Raw genomic sequence first — 16,640 nt, forward strand, 5'->3', positions numbered from 1 at the left:
AGGAGTGGAGATGGGGCAGGGAATGTGGCATTTCGCATCTTTCTATCTGGAATTCCCTTTCCCTCATTAGAGCTTTTCCTCAATACATGTTTTTTTGTCTGCTTGTCAACAGTGACAGGTAAAAATAGCGATAAATAATCCAGCAAGCCAACTAAATGACTTCTGGGATAAAGAAAAAGGGAAAACTAGAACAATAGCAATCCCTACGGAGTGAATGTGTTAAACACATTAATTTGCACCGAGCAGGAAAAGATTGTGGAACAGATTTAGAACAACTGGGAATGAGAGGAAGGGGATAGAGGTATATACTGTTTTTCTGACTCGATGGGGGAAAGCGAGGGCAATTCTTCTTTATGGAACCTCTCCACCTTCTGTCCCTCATTAGCAAGGGATCTGAGTGGATAATAACTGCTGCCATTGTTAAGTTCAGAAACCAACAGGGAGAGAAGAAAAAATCAGGAGGAAACAAAAGGTTATTGGGAGAAAAAGGAGTGTGTGTCTTCCGATAGCTGCCATAAGAAAGTACCGCTAATGGGTCCCTGAGAACATCAGAGATGTCTTGTCTCATAGTTCTGGAGGCCAGGAGTCTAAAATCTCTGCAGGCACGAGGGAAGGGCCTGTCCCAGGCCTCCCTCCTTGGCTCATAGATGGCCTTGTCCCTGTGTCTGTCCACTTCATCTTCCCTCTGTGTGTGTCTGTCTCGGTGTCCAAATGTCCAAATTCCCCTTTTTTATAAGAATGTCAAGGTTATTAGATCAGGGCCACCCAGACGCCCCTCACGGCTCATGGGATTGAGCCCCACATCGGGCTCTGTGCTGACAGCATAGCACGGATTCTGCTTGGGATTCTCTCTCTCCCTCTCTCTCTCTCTCTGCCCCTCCCTTGCTCCCTCTCTCAAATTAGATAAATAAATTTAAAAAGAAAAAGGACAGGAGAGAAATAGGAACTTAGCCCGCGTGACCTTGTTTTCCATCAGGTGGTCTAAAGGTGCTGTCTGCTTCTCGTGCTGTGATGCTCCTCTGGCTGGTGCTGGGAAAGGTGACATGGTTCTTAGAATCATGCCTTCTTGCCGATATTTCTGTTACCTGCTGCCACTCCTGCTTCAACACCATGAACCCATCAGAGGGAGGAGAGGCGGCCAGGGGAGGGGAGCTGGAAAGGGGCGGGGAGCTGACCCTGCCTCCTCTGCCTCCCAGGGCAGAAGGGGTTGAATGTGAGCCAGTGGTGGGAGATGAGTCAGGTGGAAATTGGGTGGGTAGGGAAGATGGAGAGGCTGCTTATCTTATTTAATGCAAAGAGAGGAGCATCTCAAAGGCAAGCCTCTCAATTATGTAATAGAACAATGCAAGAAGGTGGGATGTACGTTGCCAGGAGGCAGGGAACTTGGGGACCTAAGAAGAAAGACAGAGTCGGTGGCAGGGACTTGTTGCTTTTATAGGCTGGGGCTGGGGCTGGGGTTGGGGGATGGTGAGTTAAAGACATAGAAACACTGAGGGTAATATTCTTATATAATTTTCCCCTCTAAGACCCCTCATAGATATTCAGCGTATCCCTGTGGGCACTTCTCTTTCATTATAAGGGACAATTCTTTCTTTTTATTTTCGGGAGGGAGGTGAAGGGACCTCTGAGTATCCCTTGCCTGTGCTCAGTCAGACATGGAGACCTCTGGGCTGGAATTTTTAATACTTTCCATTCGGGTGACTTCAGCAAAAGCCGGCGAGGGAGGCTGTCTTTGTAATTATCCCCCTGATGAGGAAGCCACAAGGTCTTCAGTGTCTTAGTATCGTGCTTCAAAAGGAGCAGGAGCAAAGCTAGAGTGTGCCCTGAGATGGGGTGGGGGGACAGGAGAACGAGAAGAAATGCTTGGGTGCTGGAGGTACAGGCGATGGTGATTCACCGTTGTTGTAGCTGTAATTAGTAGTCATGGCCAGGAATCCGGCTCCTTGCAAGAAACACCTGTAAGATGGTTTGGCCTAGAGGAGTGCAGTGGTACTGCGGGGTTACCTGGTGAAGCAAGGAGTTCCGGACGCGGAAGGGGCTCAGGCACGATGAGGTGGCTGTCGTTTGCAGCACGACCCCATGCACTGCGTGGATCCCTTTCAGATCTGAGTTTTCTGTTTTCCGTTAGTCCTTCCGACCACAACCCCCAGCCTACAACAATGCATCTCCAGTAATGCCACCCTTGGAAGTAGATGGAGGTTTTGTGACGAGTTACTGGAATGTACCCCTCTCCTCTGCCCGGTGACACTTCACATTTGTCTTCTCTGTGTGTCTTCTATAAAGGCTGTTTCTGGGGCTCAGTATAGTCCATCCTCAGGACAATTAGTTAACACACAGATAGGGGCATCTTGAAGACACGCAACATACACATTCACATCAACTGTGTAGGTTTCAGGTTTATTTCCATGTTATTTTCATTCTGTGTGTTCTCTCTCTCAAATTAAACCTAATAGTAGTAGGATAGAATAGTAACGAGTATCATTATTCACATTAAAAAAAAAAGAAGCTACAATGTTTTTATTTATAAATGTAGCTTGCCAAGAAACGGGACTGTACCAGAAGTTTCTGCATTTATGGTAATTATTAGGGAAAATGAGGAGTAGGGAAGAAGTGAGAGAAAATTATAGACCCTCTCAGTGGTATGCTAAGAAAAAAACCTGTTCACAGGGAAAATTGCCAGTAGCCACAGGGACTTTTTCTTTTACTTTTGGAAAAAGGACAAAATAACCTCAGCAACTTCAGGTGTAATTTTCTAATTGTTCTAATGCAAAAACCATTTAGCTCCTTTTTAAAAATATATATATTTTTTATTTTAGAGTGAGAGAGAGAGTGAGTGGGAGAGGAGGCAGAGGGAGGGAGGGAGAGAGAGAGAGAGAGAGAAAGAGAGAGACAGACAGAGAGACAATCCCAAGCAGGTTCCGCACTGACACGGGGCTCAGTCCCACAACCCTGGGATCATGACCTGAGCTGAAATCAAGGCGCCCTGGCTGCTTCTTTATTCACATGAACTATGGCCTGACACATGAGATGTGTGGGCTCCCCACCTTGCTCTCCTTCCACCTTCCTGGCTTTGATTGTAAAGAGTAATGATTTCCTTCTTTCATACATCCTGGGAAGGATCTAGACGCTGGGCTCCATGTGGACTCCTGTCCTTCCACTGTGGCCAGGAAACTCGGGTTCTGTAAGCACGGCCACAGCATCTCTCGCCAAGGCTCCCCTGTGTCTCCCACCATCGTAGCACCCTCAGACCATGATTCACTGGCTCCAGTCCTTTTTGCTTCCATAGTTGTGGTTTCATTGCCTCATGTATTTCTAATAGAGAATACTTCTTTTTCTTTTTCTTTTTTTAGTTTATTTTTGAGAGAGAGAGTGTGAGCAGGGGAAGTAAAGAGAGGAGGGAAGACAGAGAGAATCCCAAATAAGCTCCATGCTGTCAGCACAGAGCCTGACATGGGGATTGAAGAACCCACAGACCCTGACATCCGAACTGAGCCAAAGTCAGATGCTTGACTGACTGAACCACTCAGGCACCCTACATGCTTTCTTGAACATTTTCCAATATTCAGCTTCCTTAAATATTGTTTCACACCCGTACTTTTCCCTGGAAGTTCTTCATTCTTGGTGTGGTTTTTGCCACATGCACAGCACTTGAGAAGGTGAACTAATGCAATCTCATCACACCTTCCCTCTGCCCCTATCCTGGCCATGGGGAGTACAGCTTAGTGTGCAATCTTCACTTCTGGGTTTGAGTCTCAGAGTTGAGAAGAATGTTAGTTCACTTGAAATTATGTGGATTTAAATTTTGATGCCTATAACTATGCTCTATAATTAAATTTCTCTTTATTTCTTATGTCTCCCCCGTATCTTTGAGTTCCGTTCACAAGTGAAAAAAAATGGTGTTTTATACAATTATGTTTAGTAGGTCACTATTTGTGTCTTATTGCATACTTTGGTTGAGAAGTGCATTACTCGCAGATGCTCTAGGTTTTTACAATATCGTTGAAATCTTGCCACAGAAAACATTACAGCAAAATCACCACGTGTAGCAAAACACGGTTCCAACCGCAAGAGAGTTGAAACAGTTCCCCGGTATTATTGTAGAGGGGATTGTCCCATACTTACTTTTAAGCCACTACTAGCAAGAGCATGGGACCGTACAGATACTCTCGTTTCTCCAATTTCACAATGGAAAGTTTACATTTCTGATTTTTCAGAAATAGCTGAACCCCCCCCCCCCAATCCCCACTCCCACTGTTGACTGGTTTATGCACGGTGTTAGCACATAGTTCCAACGTTTGGGCATATGGGATTTCAAATCAAATTTCCTTAGTTTTATTAAGGCTTACCAGTATCGAACTACATTGACAATAACTGAGACAGAAGACAGATGTGTTATAGCAGAAGGAATGGGAGATTCTGTGTTTCTATGAAAGCCAACTTACAAAGACTTGAGCAAGAGAGGATAATAGGGAAGTAGCTGTGAAACGCAGCTCTGGTACGTCTTATTTCCTCTAACAAATGATCTGGGGGACACGTGGAGTCCTGGCATGTGGATGTTTTATCCAGCTGCACTGTTACAATTTTGGGACGGAACACGGTCCTCGGGCCAGGCAGGGCTACCTTCATGTCCCAGATGCTCCAGTGTCCGGGGAGTCAGTCCCTTCAGTGCCCCACCGTCACCTGTGGTGGCGTCTTAATCACCACCCTCCCTTGTTCCTCTGCGAACCTGGAGTTCCCACTGAACTCGAATCTGTGGTTGGCATTTAGATGTGGTGATGCTCAGCACGTCAAGTGCACCAGGGGACAGAGGCACAACGTGAGGAGCCCCCAGCTCCGATGTTTGCACCCCCAGCCCCCATGCAGGGAGAGACCCGCCCACCTACCACCCTTTAGGTTTGCCTGTTTCTGGAGTTTCCCAGATTCTTCCTCCCATGCTCACGCCCCCCACATGCAAAGCTGCTCTTGCAAACTGTGGACTGGTCCACTGCCTCCCTCACCACCCGAGGTCTTTCCTGGGTCCTCGTCTAGGCCTCTTCCTCAGACACGGCCCCTTGTTACTTCTGCAGGCATGTTTCCACTCGGCCTGCAGACCTTCCTTCTGTGGGTGCGAGGAGTCCAGTCTTGCCTCCAGGATGCGGGCAGGGCGGGCCGGGTGCTGGAACGGGAGCAGGCGGGATTGCCTCGGGGACCTGGTGGCCATCGGCCGCACACTTACCATCAACTTTGTCTGTTCACTTCCAGTATTTTTATATTGCTTCCCTGCGATTTCCCTCCTTGGGCTCTTCCCGCAGATCGACACTTTCTGCGTTTACCTTCTGGAACAGATTGACATGCTGTTTTTTGGAGGTTCTGGTAGGTCATTGACACCCTACTCTTCCTATAAAGGAGTCTGAAGTTCCGATAAGGGCTGAGTGGAGTGAGAGTCCGGACAGCTAGGTTTTCTTTGTCATGAGCACTAAACGGCTTCATGCGTGCACCTGGACAGACAGGGGACCCGTGTCTCCACCTGTGTGGACCCTCCCTCGGCGTGCCACTTTAGATTCCCACCAAGGTGGATAAGACCTCGCCTAATCCTTACCTGGAGACTTTGTGCCGGTTGCTTAACTTTAAAGTTCATGCTTCTCTAAATGGAAATGAACATGTGGATCTCCTAGGGGTTCTGTAAAAACTAAATGAAATTGTACATGAAGCACTCGGGTGTTGCTGGTGATCAGTACTATGACCACCTCATTACACACACACACACACACACACACACACGCACACACGTGCTAGTGTTGCTTGTTCATTACACTCATCTCTCTCTCTCTGACCCCCTTCTGTGGAAACCCGCGAGGTTTATGGTGGCCAGCAGCTTTCAACTGTAAACAAGGAGGTCTCCCTACGTCCTCACGGGGCCTGTTCACGCAGTCTTCTACGAATGGTGCCCCCAGTTCTAAATGCTTTCCTCCTGCATGTTTAGTAAGTGGTCTGTCTTTCTCGTGGTAACAGCCATCCAGTGCTTTTGCCCGCCCCCTCGGACTTCCTCTTTGCCCCCCTCCACCCCCCGGCAGACATCTTGTATTCCAGAGCCGCCACCGTCTCCTCGCGTCGTTGCATTTATTGACCACGAGACCGTTGGTGTTTGTGTTTCAGCCGTTTCCGGGATGACGTCGGCTGTTTACAGCGTGGCCCGGAGTGCCGCCTCCGCCGCCCTGCTCCACGTGCTCTGCTTCAGCGCCGTGAAGGTAGGCGTCGGGACCCAGGGCCTCTGCCCTCCTCCTCCCATTCAGTAAACTAACTGGGGGTTCAGGCGGATCTGCGCACATCAGGAGTGGCAGGGCCCCGAGGGTGGGGCCTCGGTGGCGTTAGAAGACATCTTAAGACACCTGATTTGCTAGGGATCACACAGCCACGTGGTCTCATCCCGCTCTGCACCTGCCCCTCTGGCCTCCTTACTGACCCTGGGCCTCTGCCTAGCATGGCGGTCAACGGGACCTGTTGGGTTGACCCTCCCTGCTTTCTGAAGTATGGCTCAAAAGGCAGTAAAGAGATCCAATGGCGTAAAGCTATGTGGACGGAGAACAGGAGAGGGTACGACAGCAACATGGTCTTAAAATCTAGAAAACAGAGGACCCGTAGACTTCTCCAGATGGAGAAAGTTGAAGCTCAGGAGGGCAGCAAGGGAGGCCCATGAGGATGAAAACACAAGATGAGCATTGACCTCAGGAAAACAGAAAGTTGTGTCAGAAAACCAGAGGTAATTACTATGCATGCAGTGGCTCAGCTGTGAATAATTCTTTGCATTTGTGGCGACTGGAATGACAGTTATATGGGGAAGGGAAGTGCGTGTGTGAGCGAGTTTGTGTGAGTGTGACCATCAGGGCTGCCTTTTTTTTTCTTTTTAATTTTTTTAATGTTTATTTATTTTTGATAGAGAGAGAGACAGAGCATGAGTGGGGGAGAGGGGCAGAGAGAGAGGGAGACACAGAATCTGAAGCAGGCCCCAGGCTCTGAGCTGTCAGCACAGAGCCCGACGTGGGGCTTGAATTCACGAACCGCGAGATCATGAGCTGAGCCGCAGTCGGACACTTAACTGGCTGAGCCATCCAGGTGCCCCTGGGCTGTCTTAATCCTGTCTCGCACACTGGAAAGTCAGCAAATAAAATCTAAGATAGAAAAAGATCACAAAGTAACAGGGGCGCCTGGGTGGTTCAGTCAGTTAAGTGCCCAACTTCGGCTCAGGTCATGATCTCACGGTTCGTGCGTTCGAGTGCGCTGGGCTCTGTGCCGACAACTCTGAGCTGGAGCCTGCTTCAGTTTGCGTCTCCCTCTTCCTACCCCTCCCCTGCTCATGCTCTGCCTCTATCTCTGAAAAATAAATAAAACATTAAAAAAAAAAGAAATAACAAAACAATATGTCACCTGGAAATACGGAGAAACATGGGCGAAGAAGCACAAGCTGCCTTCAGGCAGCAGGAATTTGGGCCATGAGGTGGTGTAGACAGGGAACACTGCTGCTCATTTTCAATATTATAGAATTGTAGAGTGCCCATAAAGTCTGAAGACAGTAATACACGTAATGTCGGGGGCATCTTCGTTCAGGAAAATTTAATTAATATTACACACATTTGTTGACTTTATGGACATCCCACATTTAATGTTTTAAACAACAGGTACATCTGATAAAATAGAAATTTAATGTAAAAAAGAAGGTAAAAATAATGCATGTTCCATAGGGTTTTTAAGATCAAATGACACTTCTTAGCCAACTCTTTCAAAAGAGTAACTTCCAGTCTTATTAAATGCATCATTGTGGGTGGCAGAAAGGTCATTGTTTATCCCCACTTGTGGAAGACGGGGAGTGTGACATGATCCTCTCCCAGGGCATTCCCATGAATTTGTCTGTGACCCTCAATGGCCTGATTTCCTCCCTCACTGCTTCCATCCCTTTCGTTTAGGTAGTTTCTTTCGCACAGAAAAAGGGGAGGAGGAAGATTCCTTCTTCTAATGCACAAAGGTAACTTACGTGCTGGTGGGGACACTGTCACCACGTTTATACCATTATGTAGAACAGTCATTACAGAAGGAATCAATGTTTCTGGCGTTCTTTCTTTTGAAATACATTCTTCTATTCTGTCACGGTTTTATTCAGGAAAAGTACATGGATTATTTTCTGAGTCCTTGTACTTCTGAGGATCTCTTCCTACTGCCTTTTGTAAAACATCTGTCTGTAAAACTTGGGGGTCACAAGCTCTTGCGCACAGGACCCTTTGTTTATTACTTACTCTGTTGTGTTTCGGTGTCTGTTTACATACATATTTTTCGCGCATTTTAATTTTTTATTGTTTTGTATTTTAATTTTTTAAGAGTATTTTTAATTTTTTTGTTCTTGGTGTTTAGTTTTCAGTTTAATTCCAGTTAGTTAACGTACAGTGCTATGTTAGTTTCGCGTGTGCAATTTAGTGATTCAACATTTCCACACAACACTTGGTACTCATCACAGCAAGGGCACTCCTTAATCCACACACACACACACACACACACACACACACACACACAGACACGACATCTTTATCCATTCATTGGTCAGTGGACACTTGGGCTGATTCCATAGTTTGGCCATTGTAGATAATGCTACTACAAACCTAGGGATACATGCATCCCTTTGAATTAGTGTTTTTATATTCTTTGCATAAATACCCAGTAGTGTGATTGCTGGACTGTAGGGTTGTTCTATTTTTAATTTTTCGAGGAACCCCCATCCTGTTCTCCACAGTCACTACACCAGTTTGCATCCCGACCAACCGTGTACAAGGGCTCCTTTCTCTCCACATCCTCGCCAACACCTGTTGTTTTTTGTTTCCATACATTTAAAAAGTCTGATTTACTGGGATATAAACTCTATACTATAAAATTTACCTTTTTAATATATACACTTAGGTGAGTTTTGATGGATGTATGTAGTCATGTAACTAACACCACGCTCAAGTTGAGCGATGTTTGCACCAACTCCAAGGTTCCCTGGTATCCCTTCATAAGCCACACTCTTCTTCCTACTGTAACCTTTGGCTATGACTGAATTGATTTCTATGGTTATAACTTATAAAACACAACTTCATACGATAAAATTCATGGGTTTTAAATATATAATTATATGAGTTTTGATGACTGTATATAATCAAATATCATCAAAATATTATTTATTATGAATTCTTTAATAATATCACAATACACACATCACAATCATGATATAGAACAATTCCACCTCCCCCGAGTGTTCTCTATGTTCCTTTGTAGTCCTTTCTCTCCCATGCCCAGGTTTCTGCCACTGCTGATCTGCTTTCTGTCATTCCAGTCTTGCTTTTTCTCGAATCTCATATAAATGGAATATACAACATGAAGCTTTCTGAGAGTTTGACTTCTTTCACTTAGCAGAATGCTTTTAAGATCCTACCATGTTGTTACACATGTCAGTAGTTTTTCTTTTTTATCACCGAGTAGTATTTCTGTGGTTATTTCCAGTTTTTGAAAATTATAGATAAAACTTTTTTTTAAGAATAATTTTTTTAATGTTTATTTACCTTTAAGAGAGAGAGAGAGAGAGAGAGAGAGAGAGCGCCATATGAGCGGGGTGGAGGGCATGGGGCACAGAGAGAAAGGGAGACAGAATCTGAGGCAGGCTCCAGGCTCCTAGCTAACAGCACAGAGCCTGATGCGGGGCTTGAACCCACGAACCCTTAGATCATGATCTGAGCCAAAGTCAGATGCTTAACTGACTGAGCCTCCCAGGCACCCCAAATTATAGATAAACCTTCTATAAACATTTGTGTACAGGTATTAGTGTGGATATGTGTTTTTATTATTGTTAGTAAATACTTAGGAGTGGTATTGCTGGGTCAAGTGGTTAATCAATGTTAACTTCATAAGAAACTGCCAAGCTGTTGTTCAAAGTGTGCACCATTTTTGATCCCTTCAGAGTCTTTGAGATTTCCAAGTGTTCCAGATTCTTTCTAGCACTTAAAATTTGTAATAGTTTTTAAAAATAGTTCTCATTCCAGTAGGAACTAGTATCTGATCGTGGCTATAATTTGCATTTCTCTAATAATGACTGTTGTCAAGTATGTGCCATATACTTTAGCTTGCTACTTATGTATCTTTTCTGGTGAAAAATCTGTTAAAGTCTTTTGCCCATTTAAAAAATTGCATGATATGTTCTTACTGAGATATAAGAGGTTTTTTTTTTTACATGTTATGAATACCAGTCCTTTATCAAATATATAGTGTACATATATTTTTTTCTAGTCCTTGGCTTGTCTTTTCATTTCATTAACAGCATTTATCAAAGAGTAGACATTTTAATTATAAGGAAATCCAATTTGTCAATTACTTATTTTATGGTTTGCACTTCTTATGTCCTATCTAAAAAATATTTGTCTAACACAAGGTCACAAACATTTTTTCCTAGAAGTTTTATAGTTGCAGCTTTTACATTTAGATCTCTGACCCACTTTGAGTTGATTTTTGTGTATGAGATGAGGTAAAGATTGAGATTCACTGACACGATTGTTGAAAAGACTAACATTTCCCCCATTGAATTACTTTGGAAGCTTTGTCAAAAAACAATTACTGGCTTCTAGTTTCTGGTCCAGTATGTGAAGGGTTGGAAAGTTGTTACTTTATCCTAACACTAAGTAAATAGTTGAACAAATTAAAAAAAATCAACAACTCTTTTTGGATCCATCAGAGAAGGCAAGAAACAAGCAAATCACTGCTTCCTAAATTGGAGAGACGGACAGGTAGATACAGGGGATCACAAGCTCCTGGAGCAGGAACCTCCATGGGAATGAGTACAAGGGTGGGAAAACCTGAGCCGTAATCAAGGAATTGCCGAAGGCTCAGTCTGGGCAAGTCTGAGAGTTAATATCTCCCAGGGGGTCCACTTCTCCAGGAGGCGGCACAATTTTGTGAGTTTTACCTCCAGGAGCTTGGAACAGGTTTTCACAATGAATATTGGAGAAAAATCCCAAAATCCAACTCTTGCTTTTAGTAGGTGGAGGGGAAGAGTAAACATTCTCTTCTTAACAAGAAGAGCATTCTCTTCTTAACAAGGCCTGACCTCATGATTTCCCCACAGCCTAAACTACTGGGATTTTTAAGAGCCTAACTGACTTAGAGGAAGGGAAATGCCAAACTCCAGTTGGCTCTAGCCTTCCATGTGGGCGAAAGGAAATACCAACTCCAGTCCAGCCCCACCATTCTGTCTTACCTAAGCAGCACTCAGAAACACTTATGAAGTTCATAGTCCAGAGGCACAGGCTCACTAAAAAGCTGAGCAGTAATCATAGGACTATAAAATACTTCTCCCCCATGCCTTAACATCACATCACTAAAGACCTGTTTACCACAGTTCCTTTTACCCAGCGTGTCATGTCTGGCTATCAAGAAAAAAAATTACAAGGCATACTAAAAGCCATAAAACACAGTTGGAATGGATAGAGCAAGCATCAGAATCAGGTTTAGATATAGCAGAGATGTGGGAATTATCAGATTGGGAATGTAAAACAATTATGATTAATATGCTAAAGGATGAAGTAGACAGTATGCAAGGACAGACGGGCAGTATAAGCAGAGAGATGGACATTTTCAAGAAGAATCAAAAGGAAATGCTGGTGAAAAACAACAACACTGTAATAGAAACAAAGAATGCTTTTGATGGACATAGTTGAGGAAAGAATCTCTGAGCTTAAGGCTATGTCAGTGGAAACTTCCAGAATGAAAAAGCAAAGAGAAAAAGACTGAAGAGAACAAAATATCCAAGGACTGTGGAACAACTACAAAAGATGGAACATACGTGTAATGAAAATGTCAGAAGGAGAAGAAAGAGAAAACGGAGTAGAAAATTATACTTTGAAGCATTAATGACTGAGAATTTCCCCAAATTAGTGTCAGACACCAAGCCACAAATTCAGGAATCTCAAAAAACACCAAGCAGATGAATTCAAAACATCAACAAAAACAACAAAAACTAAACCAGTGCATATCATGCAAAATGCTAAAAACCAAAGATCAAAGAAAAAATCTTGAAGGAAACCGGAGGAAGAATTATCTTACCTTTGGAGGAGCAAAGATAAGAATTGTATGTGGTTTCTGCTCAGGAGCTGTTACAGACTGAGTTGTTTTCCCCAAATTCAGCTGTTGAAATCCTAATGGGCTTTGGGGAGATAATTCAGTTTAGATGAGGTCCAGAGGGTGGGGCCCTCATGATGGGATTAGTGCCCCTGTAAGAAGAGAAATCACTGCTGTGTGAAGACACAGAGAGCAAGTGGCCATCTGCAAACCCAGAAGGGAGCCTGTACCAGCATCTGACCATGCTGGCACCATAATCCGTGGCCTCCTGACTTCAGAACTGTGAGAAATAAATTTATGGTGTTTAAGACATCGTGCTTAGTAATACACACACTGTATTTTGCTATGGCAGCCTAAGCTGACTCATGACAGGAAACAACTCAAGCAAAACAAGAGTGGAGGGAAATAGTTAAGGTATTGAGAGAGAAAAAAAAAAACCCACCAAGCTATAATTCTGTACCCTGAAAAATGATCCTTCAGAAGTGATTTGTTGAAGGAGATTGGTTGCCAGTAGACCTGCCTTGCAAGACATGTTAAAAGAAGTTCTTCAGAGAAAAGAAGAATAATGTAGGACTGACACTCAGAACTACATAAAGGAGGGAAGATTATCAGAGAAGGAATAAGTGAGATTGAAATAAATATTTCCGTTTTTTCTATTTATTGCAATCACATAATCAAATAAATATAAGTGTATAGTTATTATGAGTACTTGCATTACCCATAAAGTGGCACAGTGTTATTTGAAAGTGGACTTGACTTAATTATAAATGGATATTGCACATTCTAGGGCAATGACTAAGAGTACTAAAAAAGAGGTATAACTGATATGTTAATAAAGGAGAGAAAATGAAATCATATGAAATCAATTAAAACTACAAAAGGCAGAAAAAGAGTGAAAGACAAAAATAGGAACAAAGACCAAGGGCAATGAATAAGGAACAGTAACAAATATAGCAAGTATTAATCCAACTATATCAATAATCACTGTACACACTAATGGTGCAAATGCACTGATTGAAAGGCAGAGATTGTCAGAGAGGATCAAAGAACGAGACCCACCTATATATCGTCCAAAAGAAATCCACTTTAAATATACAGACACATACATCTTGGAGGTAAATGGATGGAGAAATATGTACCTTGCTAAAACTAAGAAAAAGAAAGCAAAAATATAGTGTGCCTGGGGGCTCAGTCCGTTGAGTGTCTGATTCTTGTTCTCAGCTCAGGTCATGATCCCAGGGTTGTGGGATCGAGCCCTGTGTCAGGCTCTGCGCTGATTGTGCAGCCTGCTTAAGATTCTCTCTCTCTCTCTCTCTCTCTCTCTCTCTCTCTCTCTCTCTCTCTCTCCTCTCTCTCTCTCTCTCTCCTCTCCCTCCCTCCCCCCCCCTCCCCCTCCCCCCTCCCTCTCCCTCTCCCACTCCCTCTCTTTTTCTGTCTCCCCCTTCCTCTGCCCTTCTCCCCTGCTCTTGCTCTCCCTCTAAAAAAAATAAAGAAAGAAAAAAGAAGAGAATGGCTGTATTAATTTCATACTGCAGAGCAATAGAGTGGACTTCAGAGCAAGAGAAGTTTTCAGAGATAAAGAGGAGCATTACATAATATTCAAAGGATCAGCTCTCCAAGAAGACATAACAATCCTGAGCGTGTATGTACCTCACAGCAGAATATCAAAATATTTGAAGGGGAAACTGATAAAATTATAAGGAGAAAAAGATGAATCCACTATTGTAATAGGAGACTTGAATACCTCTCTATCATAAATGGACAGATCCAGAAGGCAGAAAATCAGTAAGGGCGTAGATGAACTCTACAGAATCATTAATCAACTGAATATATTAACATGTGTAGACTTCTTCATCCAACAATAGCAGAATACACATTCTTCTCAAACTCCCAGGAAATATTCACTAAGACAGACCACATCTTAGGCCATAAAACACATATTAACACATTTAAGAATAGAAAGCATACTGTGTCTGCTTTCAGACCACAGTGGAATTAAAAATTCCAAAATATATGGAGATTAAACAACACACTTCTTTTTTTTTAATGTTTATTCATTTTTGAAAGACAGAGACAGAGGACAAGCAGGGGTGGGGTGGAGAGAGAGGGGGACACAGAATCCGAAGCAGGCTTCAGGCTCTGAGCTGTCAGCACAGAGCCTGATGCAGGGCTCAAACTCATGAACCGCGAGATCATGACCTGAGCCAAAGTCGGATGCTCAACCGACTGAGCCACCCAGATGCCCCTAAATAACACACTTCTAAGTAGCACATGGATTAAAGGAGAAATCTCAAGAAGAATTTAAATAATATTTTGAATCAAATGAAAATGAAAATACAACTTATCAAAATGAGTAGGATTCAGCAAAAGCAATGCTTAGGGTGAAATGTAGCATGAAATGTATATATTAGAAAAGAAAAAAGATCTAAAATCAATAATCTAAACTTCCACCTTAGGAAACTAGAAAAAGAAGAGCAAATTAATTCTGAAGTAAACAAAAGAAAATAAATAATAAAAGTTAGAACAAAAAAATCAATGGCATTGAAAAATGGAAATTGATAGAGAAAATATATAAAACAAAGAGCTGGTTTTTAAAAAAAAGATTGATAAAATTAATAAGCCTGTACCCTGGCCAATTAAGAAAAAAAGAGAGGAGATGCAAATTACTAATTATAGAAATAAATGAGGGGATATCCACTATAGATTCCATGGACACTAAAAGGATGATAAAGTAGTATTGTGAATAACTCAGTGTAGATAACGTAGATGAAATGGGTCAATTCCTAGAAAGATGTAATCCACCAAAGACTCATACAAGGAAAATGATTATCTGATTAGGATTGCATTTATTAAAGAAATTGAATCAATAATTAACAAACTTTCGAAACAAGGCTCAAAGAGGTTCACTGTTGAATTCTACCAAACATTTAGTGAAGAAATTATACCAATTCTCCACCATCTATTTTAGAAGGTAGAGGCAAAAGGAATACTTCCTAATACATTCTATGAGATCAGAATTACTCTAACACTTAAACCAAAGACATTACATGAAAAGAAGACTACAGATTAATGTCATGAACAGATGCAAAAAATCCTCAACAGAGTGTTACCCAGTCATTTCCAACAATGTATTAAAAAAATAATATACCACGACCAAATGGAATTTATCTGAGATATGCAAGGCTTGTTCAATATTCAAAAATCAAATAATGTAATCAATCACATCAACAGGGTAAAGAAGAAAAATCACATGGTCATATCAACAGATGCAGAAAAAATCATTTGAAAACATCCAGCAACCATTCATGATAAAAACTCCCAGAAAACTAGAATTAGTGGAGAATTTCCTTAACTTGATCTAAGAACTTCTACAAAATAACTATGGCTCACATTCTAATGGTGAGAAACTAGTTTTCCCACTAATATCAGGAAGAAGGCAAGGATGTCCTCTCTTACTATTCCTTCTCAACATATATTGGATGCCCTGCCTAATGCAATAAGATAAGAAAAGGAAATAAAGGTATACTTCTCGTTAAGGAAGAAATAAAACCGTGTCTTCAGAGATGTCATGATTTTCTATGTGGAAAATGAAAAAATTGATGGCAAAAAACTCCCTAGAACTAATAAGTGGTTTAGCAATATTGGAGGATACAAGGTTAATATATAAAAGTTATTCACTTCCCTATATATCAGCAATGAACAAGTGGAATTTGAAACTAAAAGCACATAACAAGAAGATATTACTACACAGCTATCAGAATGGTCCAAATCCAGAACACTAACACCACCAAATGCTGGTAAGGATGTGCAGCAACAAGAACTCTGATTCATTCTAGTGGGGTTGGAAAATTGTGTAGCCATTTTAGGAAACAGTTTGGCAGTTTCTTTCAAAGTAAGCATGTTTGTATTATACGTGTGTTTGACACTATCATTAAGTGGTATTGTATAATTGAAGTTTCTGATTGTTCATTGATAACATATACACTTGTTGTATATTTAGGGTAGTATCTTGGAACCTTGTTAAATACTTATTCTAGTAGCTTTTTTGTAGCTTCTTTTTTAAAATTTTATTGTTTTTTTTTTTTAATTTACATCCAAGTTAGTTAGCACATAGTACAGTGATTTTAGGAGTAGAATCCAGTGTTTCATCCCCTATGTATACCACCCAGTGCTCATCCCAGCAAGTGTTCTCCTTAATGTCCCTTGCCCATTTAGCCCATCCCCTACCCACAAAACCCACAACAACCCTCAGTTTGTTCTCTGTATTTAAGTGTCTCTTCTGTTATTTTCCCCTCCCTGTTTTTATATTTTTGCTTCCCTTCCTTTATGTTTATCTGTTTTGTAGGCGTGAGGTGGTGTGTCATTGTGGTCTTGATTTGTATTTCCCTGGTGATGAGTACGCTGAGCATTTGTTCATGTGCCTGTTAGCCATCTAGATGTCTTCTCTGGAACAAAGTGTCTGTTCATGTCCTATGCCCATTTCTTCGCTGGATTGTTTTTTCGGGTGTTGAGTTTGGTAAGTTCTTGATAGA

General features: G+C 42.2%; 1 protein-coding gene across 1 annotated transcript in view; it reads left to right on the forward strand.

Annotated features, from left to right (window-relative positions):
- PCNX2 (pecanex 2) overlaps positions 1-16,640 on the forward strand; it is a 298,842-nt gene that overhangs the window by 92,693 nt on the left and 189,509 nt on the right. The window contains exons 14-15 of the mRNA XM_042960259.1: positions 5,242-5,352; positions 6,136-6,227. Of these exons, the coding sequence (XP_042816193.1) occupies positions 5,242-5,352; positions 6,136-6,227 (203 nt within the window). The remainder of the gene's footprint in view (positions 1-5,241; positions 5,353-6,135; positions 6,228-16,640) is intronic.

This window comes from Panthera tigris, chromosome D2 (assembly GCF_018350195.1).
Source record: "Panthera tigris isolate Pti1 chromosome D2, P.tigris_Pti1_mat1.1, whole genome shotgun sequence".
Classification (NCBI taxonomy): Eukaryota; Metazoa; Chordata; class Mammalia; order Carnivora; family Felidae; genus Panthera; species Panthera tigris.